The sequence below is a fragment of the Diceros bicornis genome, chromosome 38 (assembly GCF_020826845.1).
Source record: "Diceros bicornis minor isolate mBicDic1 chromosome 38, mDicBic1.mat.cur, whole genome shotgun sequence".
Lineage (NCBI taxonomy): Eukaryota > Metazoa > Chordata > Mammalia > Perissodactyla > Rhinocerotidae > Diceros > Diceros bicornis.
The window spans coordinates 16,112,239-16,129,260 of record NC_080777.1 but is presented as its reverse complement, the minus strand read 5'-3'; the positions used below and the strand labels follow the sequence as shown (position 1 = coordinate 16,129,260).

General features: G+C 39.8%; 1 protein-coding gene across 2 annotated transcripts in view; it reads right to left on the bottom strand.

Annotated features, from left to right (window-relative positions):
- Positions 1-17,022, bottom strand: part of ESRRG (estrogen related receptor gamma) — a 222,775-nt gene that overhangs the window by 175,031 nt on the left and 30,722 nt on the right. For both annotated transcript variants that reach the window (XM_058533697.1, XM_058533698.1), the window contains one exon: positions 4,015-4,430. In XM_058533697.1, the coding sequence (XP_058389680.1) occupies positions 4,015-4,430 (416 nt within the window). The remainder of the gene's footprint in view (positions 1-4,014; positions 4,431-17,022) is intronic.

Genomic DNA, 17,022 nt, shown 5'->3' with positions numbered 1-17,022 from the left:
TAAAAAATTGGTCAGCAGAAAAACAAAACAAAAACCTTGACTTTTACCTACGTGCTAACCTCATTCAATAGGTTTCCAATGATAACCTGGAAACAGTCAATAAATAAAATATGCCTTTCTGGTTGACTTTCACTGAAATCTATGATTAATTGCCTTTCACAACTGGAATACCACACTCAGCTTTGAAAAGAACAATTCTCATTACTTTTCTCAAGCTGTGTTCTGGAAGTATGTTCTTTTGGCTCTAAATTTAAGAAGTATTTTGCCCAACTTTTAAAATTTATATTTATTACATATTTTATAACCAATCTTAAAAATAAATTATTATCACAAGAAATAAAGATTCTAAAGAGGCAACATTTCCCATGAATATTGTCCTTCCGTCAAATGAATGAGAGCAGAACCAGGTCCTGGTGAGGAATAATCCACATTCATAAATGTTGTGGCCAGAAGGGTTGTGAGACAGTAGAAGACGTGTTCTTAAGGGGAGTTTCGAAGTCCTTTCTCATTCCCTGGAGAGCTTTAAGGGAGGGAAGGGAGAGACTACTATCTGTCATAGTTTGGCTGCAATTCTGCCTCAAGGCATGAGAATGGATTCTATGGTCCCTTCAACATCAGAATAAGAATCTGTGATGATACAACAGATTCTTCCAGCCACATCTTTGTGAACATCTTTGGAGTTCAATCGCTGTCACTATTTGGCCACAGAAAGGAGGGGCTGTTCCTGTCTTCCTTACAAGCACCTAATTATTACATTAGACTTTCACAATTTAATCCCTTTATTTGCCTCGGTGCCTTTTTGGGGGCTAAGTAAGCACCACCGTGTGACGCCCGCTGATGCGGCTAGCGGGGTACCCTTACTGAGTGCTGCCCAGCTGCCAGCTACAAACACAGCCAGGTGGGCCAGTCCAGAGCGCTAATCTGGACAGTGACATCTCTGTCTCCTGCTCAAAATCCTTGAAAGTTGCTTTCTCCAATATGGAGCAAAACTGAGCACTATACATCAATGCCAGGAATCACCCTGTGCTTTGCTCTGTTAAGCTTTTGGGAGCATTTCAGCATCCTAAGGAAGAATCAGGCATAGAATTGCAATTGTTCTATTCCAATTATGGCTCAGTAAATAACCATCGCATGTGGGGAGGGTGAAAGGGGTAAAGGGGCACATGTGTATGGTGATGGATAAAAACTAGATTACTGGTGGTGAACACAATGCAGTCTATACAGAAGCCGAAATATAAAAATGTACACCTGAAATTTACTCAGTGTTAAAAGCCAATATGACCTCAATAAAAAAGGTAAATAAATAAATAACCATTGCATAGCTATTCATATCTAAGCTATATGATTTTTTTTAAACATCTGTCGGGACATTTTTTCACATTGTTGTTTTATCTTTAGAAAACATACTGAGGACCAAGGAGTTTAATCCCCACCCTACCCCAAAAATTTGGTATTCCCTCAAGGCGGGAGACATTTGTCTGTGGAACTCACCACAATTCACAAACCTTTGGGAGCAAAGCTTTAAAAAGATGTTGATAAGATGAATCTCCAGGCAGCAGACTGCCCGGCTCACAGCAGGTTCTCAGTAAATACTTGTTGAGTGAATGGGAGTGGTTCCCATATTGAGAACTTCTTGCTTAGGTCAGCATACACAGCATTTGTTAATTTATTCCAAAATATTTGTTTATCTGTGTGTAGTTAAACTCAGAGCTGTATAAACTGAGTTCACAAAATCGAATTACTAACAGTTTAAATTTTAGGTACTCTGTCACATAAGTATTCTAATACTGTTGGACAATGGCTGATAAGAACTCAAAAGATCTGAAGTGTGTGTTCACTCTCAAATTTTGCAATATTAGTCAATAGGCTGAAGAGGTTTTTCAGATGCCCCAAAGTGAAAGGATTTACATGTGATTTTACATTTCATTTTATCCCTAAGCATTCCATGAGGTGAGTATTAATGCCTTCCATTTATAGGTGAAACAAAAAGCATAGATCCAGCGGAGGAAAGATTTTGTAAGAAAATGCTAATAAAATATGGCAATGAGGATCCATAAAATATGAAGATACAGCTATTAAAACATTTAGGTAATTCATGCATACTCACACTAACTTGGCTTGTCTTCTTCGGTTAAAACTATAAAAGGCCATGGAAAGGTTAGCCTTAAATAGCCACTCTATTATGTAAGAGTTATGATGTCTTGAAAAATTGTGCACTTTAAGTAAACTCTTTAACTGCATATTCATCAGCCACACATCAAGGAAGCTATGTAATACACAACACAAAAGCAAGTGGGAGACAGTACAACCTATTCCACTAAGGACAGTCACTAAAATCTTCAGTGCAACTGATTAAGAAGACTTGGCCTCCTAGATGCTCTCAAAAGGGAAGGAGGGGAGATTACTCTCTGTGCACATAAGTGTTTCAGGATTTTGTTAAAATATTTAGAACGATTAGTTTAACAAACATAATCTCTTTTGCACTTTAAAAATCAGTATATCACTAAGTTATTCAACTGATTTCAGTTATGTCCAACAAGGGACCATTAGATGACAACAGTTAGTTGTCAGTGGTAAATCAGCAGCACCATGGTATATAAAGAGGTGGTTCTCAAACTTGGGAGAGCGTTAGAATGACTTGGAGGGCTTAGTGAAACACAAATGGTGGGGCTCCACCCCCAGAGGTTCTGACTGAGGCAGTCTGGGATGAGGCCTGGGAATCTCCATTTCTAACAAGTTCCCAGATGAGGCTGACACTCATGGTCCAGCGACCACACTTTGAGAAGCCCTGTTATAGAACACAGCCCAGTACAGCACTGTGGTTCTTAACCTTGGCTTTATATTCAACATCAACCAGGAAGCTTTCAAAAATCCCTCCTTGTACCCAAGACCAACTAATTGAGAATTTTGGGCTATGAGCCCTGGCATCAGTATTTTTTAAAAGTCTCCAGGTGATTCCAGTGAGCTGGCAAGGCTGAGAACCACTGATGAGTGAGAAGCCACACTTTTATCCACAACCGGTTGTTAAGAAGACACATTTTGTAAACCATTGAGCAGAACAGAATCACTGGTGTGCTGAGGATCCTCGATAAACAATTATTCTTTCCTTCCCCTATTTTCCTCAAAAGTGTATCACAAAGGATCTAAAAAAGTAAAATATAATTTTCTGTAGGAATATATATCTATAGCTTTTGAAAAGAGCTGAGTTCTATATTTGTGGATTACTAGTTTAAAGAGGCACACGCAAGTTTTTCATGTTTTTCTATGTCTTATATGGGAAATGATATTGCTATTCATAAGTCTTGAGATTTATAAAGGTTTGGGTATATCTTATATATGTTGGAGGTCTATTTTATAATTTGGCATTATTTGGAAGACTTTTTATACAAAGTCATTAAAAAGTGGGGAAACTATATCCAACCACAGGAAAAGAAGGAAGGTAGCAGATAATTAAATTTGTCTAGAGCAGTGATTCTCAAAGTGTGGTCCCTGGACCAGCATCATCATCATCACCACCAGGGAATTTGTTAGAAATATGAATTCTTGGGCCGCCACACCAGGTGTAACAAATCAGAAAATCTGGGGATGGGGCCCAGTGATCTGCATTTGAACAAGCTCTCCAGAACCATTGGTCTGAAGTATTTATTATTTCCATGTGTCTGTAAGAAGAACCGAAGGGGAAAAAGCACTATTAATCCAGTGTGCACTTGTTCAGCTGCTAAGCAGACCCACATTACTCTAATAGGAGCTGTGCTCTTTTAAACTCCACCCAAAGTTTACTATCATTCCATCATTACGGCACAGTGACAGCAGAACTAACTGACAAGGGGTACATCCAGGGGGGGTTTATTCTATAAATCCTCCACTATCAATTTTAATCGATTTCTATTTTGTACTCAAGATAGAGTTAAGACGGCAAAACTTGACTAATAAGGATAAGGACTAGGAAAACCAACCAACCAACCATCCTGTGAGGCTGGAAGAGGGTAGGGTAGTCCCAGGTCCAACACTAACCTTGGATCGTCCTCTTGAAGAAGGCCTTACAGGCTTCACACGATGCTACCCCATAGTGGTACCCAGAAGCGATGTCACCACACACTAAACACAGTCTCTTGGGCATCGAGTTGAGCATGTATTCACACTTGGTCTGGGGATCTTCAACGATGGTGCTGGAGCAGTCGTCATACAGTTTCCTGACAGGCCCACTGCCTCCTAGGATAGGAGCGGAAGGGTAGAGAGGTGGAGAGTCCAGTCCGTTCTGATGGCCATTCATGGTTGAACTGTAGCTCCCGCTGGCGTCTGAGGAGCCACCTGGGCTGTGGTGGTTGACGCTGTCCGTCAGGGAGGCCGGGCTGGAGGGTTCCGTCTTGATGAAGGACGAACAGCTGGAATCAATGTGCCGATCTTTGTTTGACATTCTGCAGAGAAGCCTGAAATGTAGGGAGATACAAAGAGAGGGAGAAAGAGAAGGAAAGAGTGTCAAACACAAAGACCAAAGAGGTAGAAACAAAAAGACGAAAAAATAGAGAAAGTGAAAGAGAAGGATGAAAGGAGGAAAAAAAAAATAGAAGAATTCATATGTTAAAAACATCGCTCTTTGAGAGCGCTGCCTAAGAGCTGGGGATTACACATCATTCATTCCGTAGTCAATATCTCTTGTTCTACAAGAAGGTAATCAGCATTAGGCCATGGCAGGGTTACATCAAAGTGCCCAGACAGGCCATAAACAAAAGCTCTAACAGTCCAATTCCTTTTATTTTACCTTTCTCCTGGAGGAACCATGTCAATATCTAAATCTACTCTCCAGATGCTAAATTTATCCCTGGAAGAGGAGCGATTTGCAGAGCCCATATTATTTCTAAAATTGTATTTATCCTCACTCTACTTTTCCCTTCCACATTCTGAAGCTGCAATCATTTTATGATGAGCAGAATCAAACTTTTACTTTCAAGACTGAACAGATGATTCCTCAGCTCTGTAATTACTGTTTGTCAGCACGCTTCCATAAGCATAACTGTGTCTTTTATTGATCTGACGAAGACACATAGGGAATATATCCTCGATCACTGTTCTTCTTTATTTAAATTGCTCTATTTCATAGCCATTTAGTAATATAGAAAGACATCAAGTATAAAATTCTAGCCAATATTTAAGGATGATTTCCTACAGCCCACAAAAGTTAGTGAAATGATCACCAGCAATGATTAATAAACATATGCGTGTGTTTGTGTGTGTGTGCTTTGCCATTGTTTGAAAGATGAATCAGGAGAAGCCATCTGAGCCTTCTGTATACTTGCACATCTATAAATCTGATACTTTACATTCAGCAAAGTAAAGAATGTGTCATACTTTCTCCTGAAAAAATGAGATTTGTGATGGTCCCTTTTTCTCCCTTCTTTTGGTTTTTTAACATCATACTTCCTAAAAGCAAATATGATGAAGCATCTAATCTGACAAACTCTCTCTCTTATCTAGAAGAAACATACTGCCCCTCTTTCTTTGTTGGACCTATAAGTGATCAAATTTCTGAAAAGGTAATTAGATGAAAAGACATAATTGGTCCTATTTTCTTTCCGCTTAGCCACAGTGCAAAACCCCTTTTAGTAGTCTCTAAGAACCTCTGAGAGCCCACTATAGAAAGAAGAGGTGAGAGTTGAGAAAGGGACTTAGATAATTGCTTCCCAGTGGAAAGTTGATTTATGGGAATCCCACAGGGTAATGGTCATTCACTAGAATTTGGGGGAGTAGTCACAATATAACCAAAGGGATGCAATTACCTCTTTCACTATAAATCTAATGATATTTTATCATTGCACAAATTTCATGCTGTCCTCCAGGTCCCCCTCCCCCCACCAGTCTGTTACTTTAAAATGAAGAAAAAGATGGAATTTCCTATCAGGAATGTTTGCTGAACTGTTCCAAGAAGGCAGTCTCAAGAGCAAGAATTTGCCTCTTAACCAATCTACTGCACACTGTCAATTTTGTTCTGCTTTCTCAAGTAAAGCAGAATCAGGATGTAGAGAAAGCAAAGAGGAAGGAGAAATCCACAAAAATATCTTCTGGCTTTCGCCCATCACTTGTACTGTCCTTTCCCCAAGAACTAGTGAAAGAAAAAAGTATCCCCCTCGCCAGCCTGAACTACGGCGTCCTCTCCCGTCTGCATCTGCTGCCTTGTACCCGTCACTGTTAATGAGCGTTGTAATTAATAGATCGCTCTCCTTGTCTCCCTGCTTGCACTCTGGGCTAAGCACTTTTCCTCAAGTCAACGTTTGAAAGAAAGCGGGTCGGCGCTGACTTACAGCAGCCTTGCGAATTCCTTTTAATTTAGAGCACTTACCCCACCACTTCACTTATTACCTTATAATTACTGGACTGCTCGCACATACATTATGATCTTAGACGAGAGTTAGAAGTTATTAGGGTACTAAAACATGGTTGCTACCCTTTCCTCTCTCGGGCACTGAATTTCTCACAGCTATGACAATTAACTCTTTCGCCATCTGCCTGCAAGGCACTGTTTCTTTTTTTTCTTCTTCCAGAAGAGAGTGGCTGTGAGCTGCTTGATCACAAAACACCACACTTTCTCCAGGCTCTCTTTTCTTCTCTCTCTTTTTTGCATCATCTGTGGTCAATTTCATCCCAATTTTCTTCCCCTCAGGCTTTTTCTCATAGACTTCTAAAATTTGCAGATTTCTTTTTTTATTTTTAACTCAAATTTTAGATTCTTCCTTGGAGTAAAACAGGCTCTTCACTATTTACAAGGTTATTTCTGAGTTGCAAAAATTCTCTCCGTGTTTTTCCTCTATATTCCCCCATTCAATCTTGGCTGCCACAATCAGACAGACAGAAAGCACGAGGACACTTTTTTTCTTGCATCTCTAGTGGAAACCTTAGCGCAGAACTCTTTTCTTTCTTTTTTTTTGTTTTTTGAGGAAGATTGGCCCTCTGCTAACATCTATTGCCAATTTTCCTCTTTATTCTTTTTTCTCCCCAAAGCCCCAGTATATAGTTGTGTATCATAGTTGTAGGGTTGTAGCTCTTCTGTGTGGGATGCCGCCTCAGCATAGCTTGATGAGCGGCGAGTAGGTCCACGCAGGATCCGAACTGGCGAACCCCAGGCCAGCGAAGCAGAGTGTGCGAACTTAACAGCTACACCACTGGGCCAGCCCGCGCAGAAGTCTTGATTAAGGAACAAGGTCAGAAATTACCCTCCACTTATGGAACAGTTATTTGCTAAGTCATCAAATGTTTATGTGTCAAATATACTGGGTTAAATCCCTGAAAAATTGAGAGTCTCCACTCAACTGTCTTAGCCAAAATCCTAGTCTATCACTTTGCAGTAACCTGGATGGAAGCAAGGAAATTCTGGAAGTTCAAGTTGTCAAAGGAGTCTTTGGACAGTGGCAGTATCTTCTCCTACACAAGGTGTGGCGACTGCAGCTGTAAATGACAGTGAACAAGCTGGATTTATGCTGCAGGTTGTACATGTTTCTTTGCAGACACCAACTGCTTTCTTAATTAATACCTTTTGCCCGGTGGAAATAATAATAGTCAGAGTTACCATTTATCAAGTGCTTATTATGTGCCAGGCTGTGACCTGAGCACTTTACAAATATTACCTCATTTAATCCCCACGACCACCTCGTGCGGGAGGTATTATTCTTTAGGAAACAGAGCTCAGCCGTCACACAATTTCCTGAAAGTCATGCAGACAGGAAGCGGAAGAGCCGGGATTTGAACTCAGGCTGGCTCCAAAGTCCAGTGCAGAAATATCTTGAAGCCAATAGAGAGTTTTTTGTTTGTTTCTTTGTTTTGAGGAAGATTAGCCCTGAGCTAACATCTGTTGCCAATCTTCCTCTTTTATGCTGAGGAAGATTGGCCCTGGGCTCACATCCGTGCCCATCTTCCTCTATTTTATACAGGACGCTGCCACAGCATGGCTTGATGAGCGGTGCGTAGGTGCACACCCGGGATCCAAACCTGCGGACCCCGGCTGCCGAAGCCAAGCACATGAACTTAACTGCTACGTCACTGAGCCAGCCCCCAATAGAGAGTTTTTAAAGGTGTTCACTGATTTTTTAAAAATAGCCAAGCAAGCAGGGGTAGAGGTGGCACACATAGATCTATTACATCCACAGCTCATCCATGAGTAGAAAGGGGCAGAAGGGACCACCACACCGGCTGGAGGTCTGCTCTGTTGAGTCACCCTCTCCACTTGGAATGAAGCCTAAACAGAATCTCTGAAAGAACACAGTTGTCTCCTAATTACTACTTAGCCCATTACACTGAACACTTCCTAGACATCATTACATTATACCCTAAAACTACAGTGGGTCTTAATTCTCTCCCTCTCTGTCTCTGAAATTCTACAGCTCTATTATTCAAGCCTGAAATATTCACAACTATCTATAAATTCAATTGTCAGCTGATGGGTTTTATTCTAGACTTCACTTCAATCTAAAATTAGAGGCACTAAAATTCACATTAACTCTAAGAGGAATGTAGTGAATAAGACTTTATTTCAAAAGAACACCTTTTTGTCAGAAAGAGCCATTTTCAAGATGATGGCTTTATCTGTAGCCAAAGAGAATAAGCCCAATTCCATATTGTGCTGTTAATGCAGAAATTTTAGGTCACATTGGATTAATAAAAATCTAAGTTTAGTTAAGAATTATGAATAGAAATAACATGTATTGGAAAATGTGGGAAATATTTATTTTAAAGCCTTAGGGCCATTGTTTTTATTTTATTATTTTAAGAGAAAAGAAGAGAAGCACAAGGGGATCAAGACAACTGATGAGTGGTGTGGGTCCGTGCCTCGGAACTGAACCCGGGCCACCACAGCAGAGCACGCCAAACTTAAGCACTAGGCCACTGGGGCTGGCCCAAAAAGAATTTTCAATACAGTTCAAGCTACAGTCTCAAATAACACTGATTTTCAAGCTTCAACATAGGAACTTGTCGTCTAGCCTTGCCTAAGGGACAACAAGGGTAAAACCTATCTTTGGTGCTAGACACTAATAACCAGGCAAATAAAACTTCTTGGTTGCTGGACTGTTTAAAAATGTAATTTTTGAAAGTTAATTGTGTGTATATATGTGCATGTATAAAGAGAAAGTGAGAGAAAGAAAGAATAAGAATCCATTAAATTTGCTGCTGTAGGGGAAAACAAGATAATCTGTTAAGTTAATATTCAATTTACATTATAATGATCAAGTTTCATTGTTTTCAAAGATTCTACCTAGATGCAGGTAAGTGTGTGATCTTGAAATGAATCACCAGGAATTTCCCAGGAGTCTGGGACGTAAGCATAGCCAATACTGTAATTGTTAAACACTGGTATAACTCTAATATTCCATGGGCTTATAGATTACTAACCCTTTCATCAAACTGTAAGTTCTTAACAAAGAGCTGTATTTCATCTTTTGAATTTTATACCAAACAAATTTATTTACTACTTTCTTTCCCTACTAAAAATAAATGGTGCATAAAACTCTCATAAGGAACATGTATGCACCAGTCTTCTTCGGCCTTCCTGATTGTTACACTAAGGCAAGATCTTTTGAAACTTTTATTATATCTATATCAGTGACAGACATCTTAACAGTCTAAATAAATGACAACCAACTAAAGAAGTCAGAATTTTATTTTCTTCCTTGTCATCCTTAAGAGTCTGAAAAAGTACCTATCTTCATTATAAATTCCAAACACTTTATCAATTTATATCCAAAATTTTTATATAAGGACACTGAAGTCAGCAAACCTGCAAGTTTACAAATACGAAAGAGAGAGAGAGAGAGAACTAAGAAGACAGAGTCCTTAGCTCTCTCAATGAATCACAGAATTTCTGGGTTGGAAAGAAAGGTTGTCAATTTCTAGCAGCTAATCACTACCTATTCAAAATAGGAATGAATCTACGAGGATTGGTTGGTTTTCTACCTTCTGAATCACCAGATTAAGTATTTAAGTATTTTTGTTTAAAAAAATTAAAAGCTTTTATTAGCCTATAGGTTTTTTGTTTTGTTTTAATGCTTTTTGAAGAAAACGTCCAAGACTAACGCTGTAACTCCCGGAGGCCCAGCTTCAGAGCGCCTGACCCCAGCAGCTCCCTTTGCAGCCTGAGTTACAACTTTGAGCAAGCTACTTTACAATGAGCTTTTTTTTTTTTGCTTCCTGCTTCAACTAATTGCACTCTCGTAAAGTGGAAAAATGCGAATCACTTAGGAAGAAAATGGGCACCAGCTGCTATTGTCAGAGAATGGTGATGCTGAAGAAAGGAGAGCGACCGATGAAGTGTCATGTCAGAAATCAACGGTGCAACGTGTGATTTGAGAAAACATGACTACTTTAGAGAGACAGGGTGTCATTATGGCATCACAGTAATACGCTGCTTTGACAACTGCTGGGTCTAACATATCATCATTGCATTAAGGTACACTGGCTTAGTTGGGGAAGGAAGAGAAAGGATTTTTTCTTTTAATAAGAAATATCTTAAGGTCTGCCTGGTTAACCGAACGGAAGGAGATCATTAATTGTAAAGAAAGAACTGTAAATCCTGATCCACATGCTCAGAAAGATTAAAACACACGTGCACACATCTGCACACACACTTATGCATCATTTCAGGCCTTCTTTCATAAACGTGGAGGCCCATCTAATGGAACAGATTTCTGCATTACAGGATCACAATGATTTAGCAATGCTGCTTCTTGATCCTTTGAACAAGTAACTTGTGCATTTAGTCTAAAAGACTTTCCAACTTACTCCATCAAGAACAAGAGTAAGCAAACAGCTCCCCTGCAATGCTGGTGCTGAAGTTACTGACCAGAGATGTAGTTAAGTAGCGTGGGGACAAGGGGCCAGCTCCCTAAAGTAACAAATCAGAGCCTCTGTCTAAGCAGAAAGCTTTCCCAATTCTGTAAAAGGCTGTGCGCTACACCAAAAAAGGAAATTTAGGAAAAATAAACCAGAGACTTGCAACTCATTTCTAGCCAGTCATTGAAAGGTAAGTGCCCCATGAATAGAACTTCATACCTAATGACTAAACCACGACCAGAAGGACCTCAGTGAAACCCTGTCTGCTTTTAGAGTTCTAGACATTGAAATCTAGAACTCTCAAAGAAAGTTCTAGACATTGAAGTCTAGAACCCTCAAAGAAAGTTCTAGACTTCTCAATTTTGTCCTGACATTAGATTGGTCGACTATCCTGGTTTAAGCACTGAAATTCCATGTCCTGGGAACCCCTCAGTCCCAGGCAAACCAGGACAGATGGCCATCCATTCCAACATAGAGCAAGACCTATAGATTCCTATGCCTCCACCCTTGCTGTTATACCCAAAACAAAGGAGGGGTTATGGAGAACATTACTTTTCAGCAATGAAGGCCCAGAACGATGGCAGGAGAAATGCACTAATAAGAGCATGCAACCTACCAAGACTGGGGGTGTTCTAACGCATGCGTATGCCTTAGAAAGTGCCTCTAAATACACCAGCATCCCACTTTCCTATGCCATGCAAGCTGGAGGCCACTGCTGATCGCCTTGTTAAGTTATCCAGACTATTTTAGATGTAGGAAATTGCAGTTGCTTCCATTTGTATTGCTAGGTGATTTCTGATACTTCCTGGCTGATAAAGTTTATTAATGGGAAAAGAAATGGTCCCGTGCTATCACAATGTGTTGCACATTATGATTGTTGACAGTTTCTGTATTTAAGGATTCGATCTGATGCAGAGGCCCTTAGCAGTGTAATTTATCCTTAGCTTGTTTCCTTGGACCTATTTCAATCTGGGGGTGAGCATCCCGTGTTTATAGCTCTAAATACAGTAAGTGAGCTACTGGCAAATCAATAAAACTGTTAAATGCATAATAATGCTGGGTAATTGCATACATGATGCTTTGCATAATTAACTGTCTGAGCTTTTCTTTAATATAATGGGCACTCATGTAATATAGAGTAGCTATAAGTCTATAAAATATTCACAGTTTATATGAACCATGATTCTGCTTAAAACTCTGGCTAATCATCTCCATCGGCTTTGAAGGGGGAGCTCTCCTCCATTGCCAAGTCCCAATCAATTCTTATGACATTACTTTATAACTAACATGATATTTAACTGATGATGGCTATTAGCTATTCTACAGATTGCATTCAAGGACTGTTTAACAGTAGGGGAAAAATACCATTTAGTTTAAACAAACTTCTGCCATGTAATCAATATTATTGAGATAAATTAAGTGTTTTAACAAGTGTGTATATTTGCCCTAATGCAGCTTAATTAACTATATCTTCACAACTGCCCAACTCCGTGACACCTATGGATGTTGACAGAGAATCTCAGGAAATGCCTAGTCAGAAACTCAGAAGCACAACTGATGCAAAGCAAGCCTTTTATCTCCGATTCCAAAGAATATTTCGTGACTCTCCTGGGACCAAAATATTAAGGATGAGAAGGGCATTAGAATAGTGTACCCTATGTCAACCCACTTGGGTAGTAAATGCCCAAGAGTTGACCAGGTCACTATTCCCAGGATAGAGTAAAACAGCCCTGGGCAGGAGCTGGGGACCACCGCTAGGAAGGAAGGTTAGTATGGGGTAAAAAACTACCTAAGATAAATCATCAAAATGAACCTTATGATATATGCTGAAAGTAACATTTATTCGGTCTTAGAGATTTACTACGCCATGAGCAGACCTCCTTTGCAGTAAACTTCCTAGAGAAAAGAAATAGTCTGCTACTTCTACAAATCTCTGGTCTTTCAAACAGAAATATGGATCAATAAAGTTTGCTTGTGTTCAGACAATTCCCAAGTAGTCAAGGAGCTCACCGAAGAGAAAACGCCGACACAACAGGAGGGGACTGACAGCTACATGAAGACCTTCTCACAGCATCTCGTAGAGGAGAAATAAACAGACGCTCAACTCATAGAAAGTCTATGTACTGATCTTTACAAATTACAATCGAATATAGCTGCTTTACACACGCACTCCAGTGATGGAGTTCACAAATCAAATCCAGGTCAATGAAAGCGCAGGCTGCCCAAATTTTCCCTTCCTGTTCTCTTTGCTCCACTGAAAGAAGAAATAAGAACGCCATCAGGAGCTGACGTAAGGATACTGAGATCACAATATTGATGTCACCCTTTACTGATTAAGAAAATGTTTTGCAACAGCAATTACAACGACCAATAAACCAGCTGCCTCCATAGAGAGAGGCCAGTTCACTTGGAGTGGAACTCTAAAACGCACTCTGAAAGTGGGTAAATCACAGTGGTGAGAGAACTCTAAATGCTGAGAAGGAACCACTGCTGAAACAAAGGTTGCTTCGAGCAGATATGAACATTTCCATAGTAGAGATTCACAGTACAACCAGAGATAACAAACCGCATCTTTCCCTGTTGGACAGCAATTAAACTATATTTATACTTTTAACTTAATAGCTTAGTCTGCAGTAGTTAACATCTGGATGCGAATGCAGCTGGTCTGCGGTGATCTATGATAGCAGAGGTTACGATGATATTCTGTTGGTATCAGGTGTTGTTCAGCTGAAGTAGGAGAGTGGGAGGGGGGCGTGGAGGAGGGAGAATCAGCTAATTATTCATCTTAAGACTTTTTCCCCTGTTCTCTTTTTTCAAACATTTCAATGAGCTGGCTGCTTGAAGAGAAGTTGAAGCTAAAACACACAAGCCACTATTTGCAGGCAAGGGAAAATAACATATATGCACACCTATATTTAATTCAAGCCATGGAAATGACGAAGGGTTTGTTCTGCAGCAGAACGGGTTTCATAAAAGAGATTATTCAGCAATGAGACAGCATCCAGCAAAGCCAATGGAAGCCATCGACAAGCTGGGAGTTCAGATGGGAAGGACTTGCTTATTTGCCTTTCAAAGTTCCAAAAATAAACATGCAGAGAAAAATTTCTAAATCTTATTCACAATTCTGAAAAACTGATTAAAAAAAAAAAAAAAGTATTGCACCAGAGTTCCCACAGCTTGTCGTCTTCTTTCCCAGGAAACCCTGTCTTTTCATAGCACTTGACAGTAGGAGACAGGAGTTCCAGCTCTGGATCTGACGCTGTGTGACCTGAGACAAGTCACTGCACCACTCTGACCCTCAGTCTCCTCGCTTGTAAAATGAGAGGATTCGCCTTCATGCTTTCTAAAGTAACTTCCGTCATTTTTTAAAAACTATATTTTACTCACATAAAAACCACACTGGCCTGATTGCTGGTCTGATTCAGATCAGACCTGACAGCAAGGACTGTGACACTAAAGCCCAGTTCCCAAACTTCCATTTCCTTAGCTGCTACTGCCCTCAGCCACCATTCAGGACCATGGCGGTGTGTGTGCCCGTGTGTGTGTGTGTGTGTGTGTGTGCTGCAGGAGAAGGAATAATTATACAAGCAACTTGCTACAGAACAGCGAAACTACAGCAACAACATTCAACTGGGGAATCATTCCCAGTGGGCTACAAAAGAACAAATCGTTCAATGACAATCTGGGGGGAGCTGGGGAGCAGACCTCTCGGTTTTTCCTAGAAATGGTCCTCTTTTTGCTCATTACGTTTTTTTGGTGGGAGGTGTTGGCGGAAAGGGCAATTCTGTGCAATCAGTGCTTAAGTGAATGTTTGTCCCAGTGTGTGACACCACGCTGTCAGCGAGCAGCGGGGAGCCCTGGAGTTGTTACTACATTTGATTTCACTGCCAGTAGGAAGCTTCATTTCTACCAACTGTTAGTGGCTCGCTCAAAGAATCGTCTCTTCATTTCTGGAGTGATTTTTCCCCTCTCTTCTATTTCCTCTTCCTCACTATGTCGTAAGCTCACGTGCCACGTGGATTTGTAAGATGCAACCTTAAGTTCTTGTCTCTTGAGCTTTCAGACCTGAGGGCCTGGATGTCTTTGCAATTGGTTCAAGATGTCTAGAGAATCATTTAGATTCTCTGCATTTTAATTCTGATTTCCTAGCTCATCACAAGGTCAACCTAGACACAAACTGGTTTGGCCACACTGTGGTCACATCTTTTGACTTTGTGGGGTTTATTTCAGCTGATGGAGAAGATTTTTCTGAAAAAAATCTTATTAGCCAAAAAAAGTTGTCACTCACCTTTTCATGCAATTTTGTTGAAATAATGGCTATTTTTGGTGACTGCTTCTGACACCTTTAAACATTTTTCTGATTTGGTAACTTGACTACCTCCCAGGAAAGCCTTTCTCCTTAAAAATAATGATTTTGGTAATTAGGATTCTCAAACAGAATTCTCTGAACAACTTCTGACAATGAAAAGCATCTAGAAACAACAAAAGCATACGCATGAGTAAAAAGGGTGGGGAAACAAAAAGAAGAAAAAATCCCTCAGAGATATTACGAAAACTCAGGCTGAATGGAAAAGTAATTAACGCTAAAGAGCTAAAACTGTAATTAAGAAAAATTTCATTAAGGTAAGGTGGGTGAGTCTGCTTTTCTAAACATGACGAGGTGCGGTGTAAAAATAAAATAGAAGCAGGTTTCGGTGAGTGGAACAGGAAAGCCGTGTCTTTAACCAGATCAAATTCTCGAAATTGGCTGTCAAGACAGGATTGTCATGATTTATACCCGTCTATCAAGTGCACGAACGAGAGAGTCAGAGGGACTGAGGCAAGCTGCTGTCGCTTCCATTCGCAAAGAACCTTTAATTTCCACGGCACCATCTGTTACCAAATCTAATTCACATTCCCCCTTAATCTGGTTTAGTTCCATAATACTAATTCTTCCTCAACCCCTATGAACACAAACCACTAACAAAAAAAAAAAGCTTTGGTTCTTGGTGAGTGAGAAATTGAATATTATAGAGTTAAGGTGTTAAGGCCCTGGTGACTGGAGCGAAGCACGCTCTCCTGCATGAAAATGTATTCCTGGTAAAAGGATTTGTTTTCGGCCAAAGCAGAGATATGAAATGGTTCATATTTGGGGTAAAAAAAAAAAAATGCGGATTTCAAAGTAGGCCAGGGACATGAAAGCAGAGGTTGTCATAAAATACAATTGTTGTCAAGTTTAGTCACTTTCAGAACTGGCTATAAAATCACTTGGTCATGGTTTTCACATAGAGAAAGCCTGAAACAGTATTTTGGTTAAGAAAATCAAGAGAGTGATGTATATATTCAGAAAGAGTAGAGCAGGGTAGGGGAGAAACCTAGGAGAAATGGAAACAGAAAAAAACCCTACAGGTTTTTAAATAAAGAGATGTATATGGGTAAACACACCTCCGCCTCCCTCAGTCTAAGATTCCATTAGCACACATTTTCGCTTGACCATCATTTCTGCTCTTAGCCAATACAACAACTGGCATTCACAATAACGAGGTAGTGGAGATATAAAATTATCAAGTGCTTTCTGCATCAGAGAAAGATTAAACTACGCTCAGTAAAGATTTAGTGTTAAATGTATTTTATTGCTTTCTAAAGCTGTGAAAATTTGTTATCTCTAAAGGCAATAGTACATAAAGATCGCAGGCATACATTACAAAATGAGAAAAGATATTATCTGAATACTGGGGTGAGAAGTTTTGATTACACGTTTAGTCAACTGGCTCACTACCTAATTCTTCTATGAACATTAGAAGAATTATCCTTTTGTTCTCCAACCCAGTAGCATAGAACGCTGGCTGGTTCACATGATATCAATCCCTCAGCTTCAGTAAATAATTAAAAGAGGCCATGATCAAAATATTTATTTTCATGACAGACATGATTATCACCCATAAACACATTTTTGTAGGGAAGACTTTATCATGTAAAATCCATTAGTGAACTGGTAAAATCTTAATACCCAATTTTAAAAAAATCCTAAATCTGTTATATAAAGATGTACACTTTCAGGAAAGACTCTCCTGTTTTACTGATGGAATCTTCTGATTAGGTGTCCAGATATTTTCAACTATTAGCAACAATAAAAGCCTGATTTTTAAGAGATATGGAAGATTATGGAAGAAGATAAACTGTCCATAACATTGTAACAGTTACACATACACAAGACACGAACATATT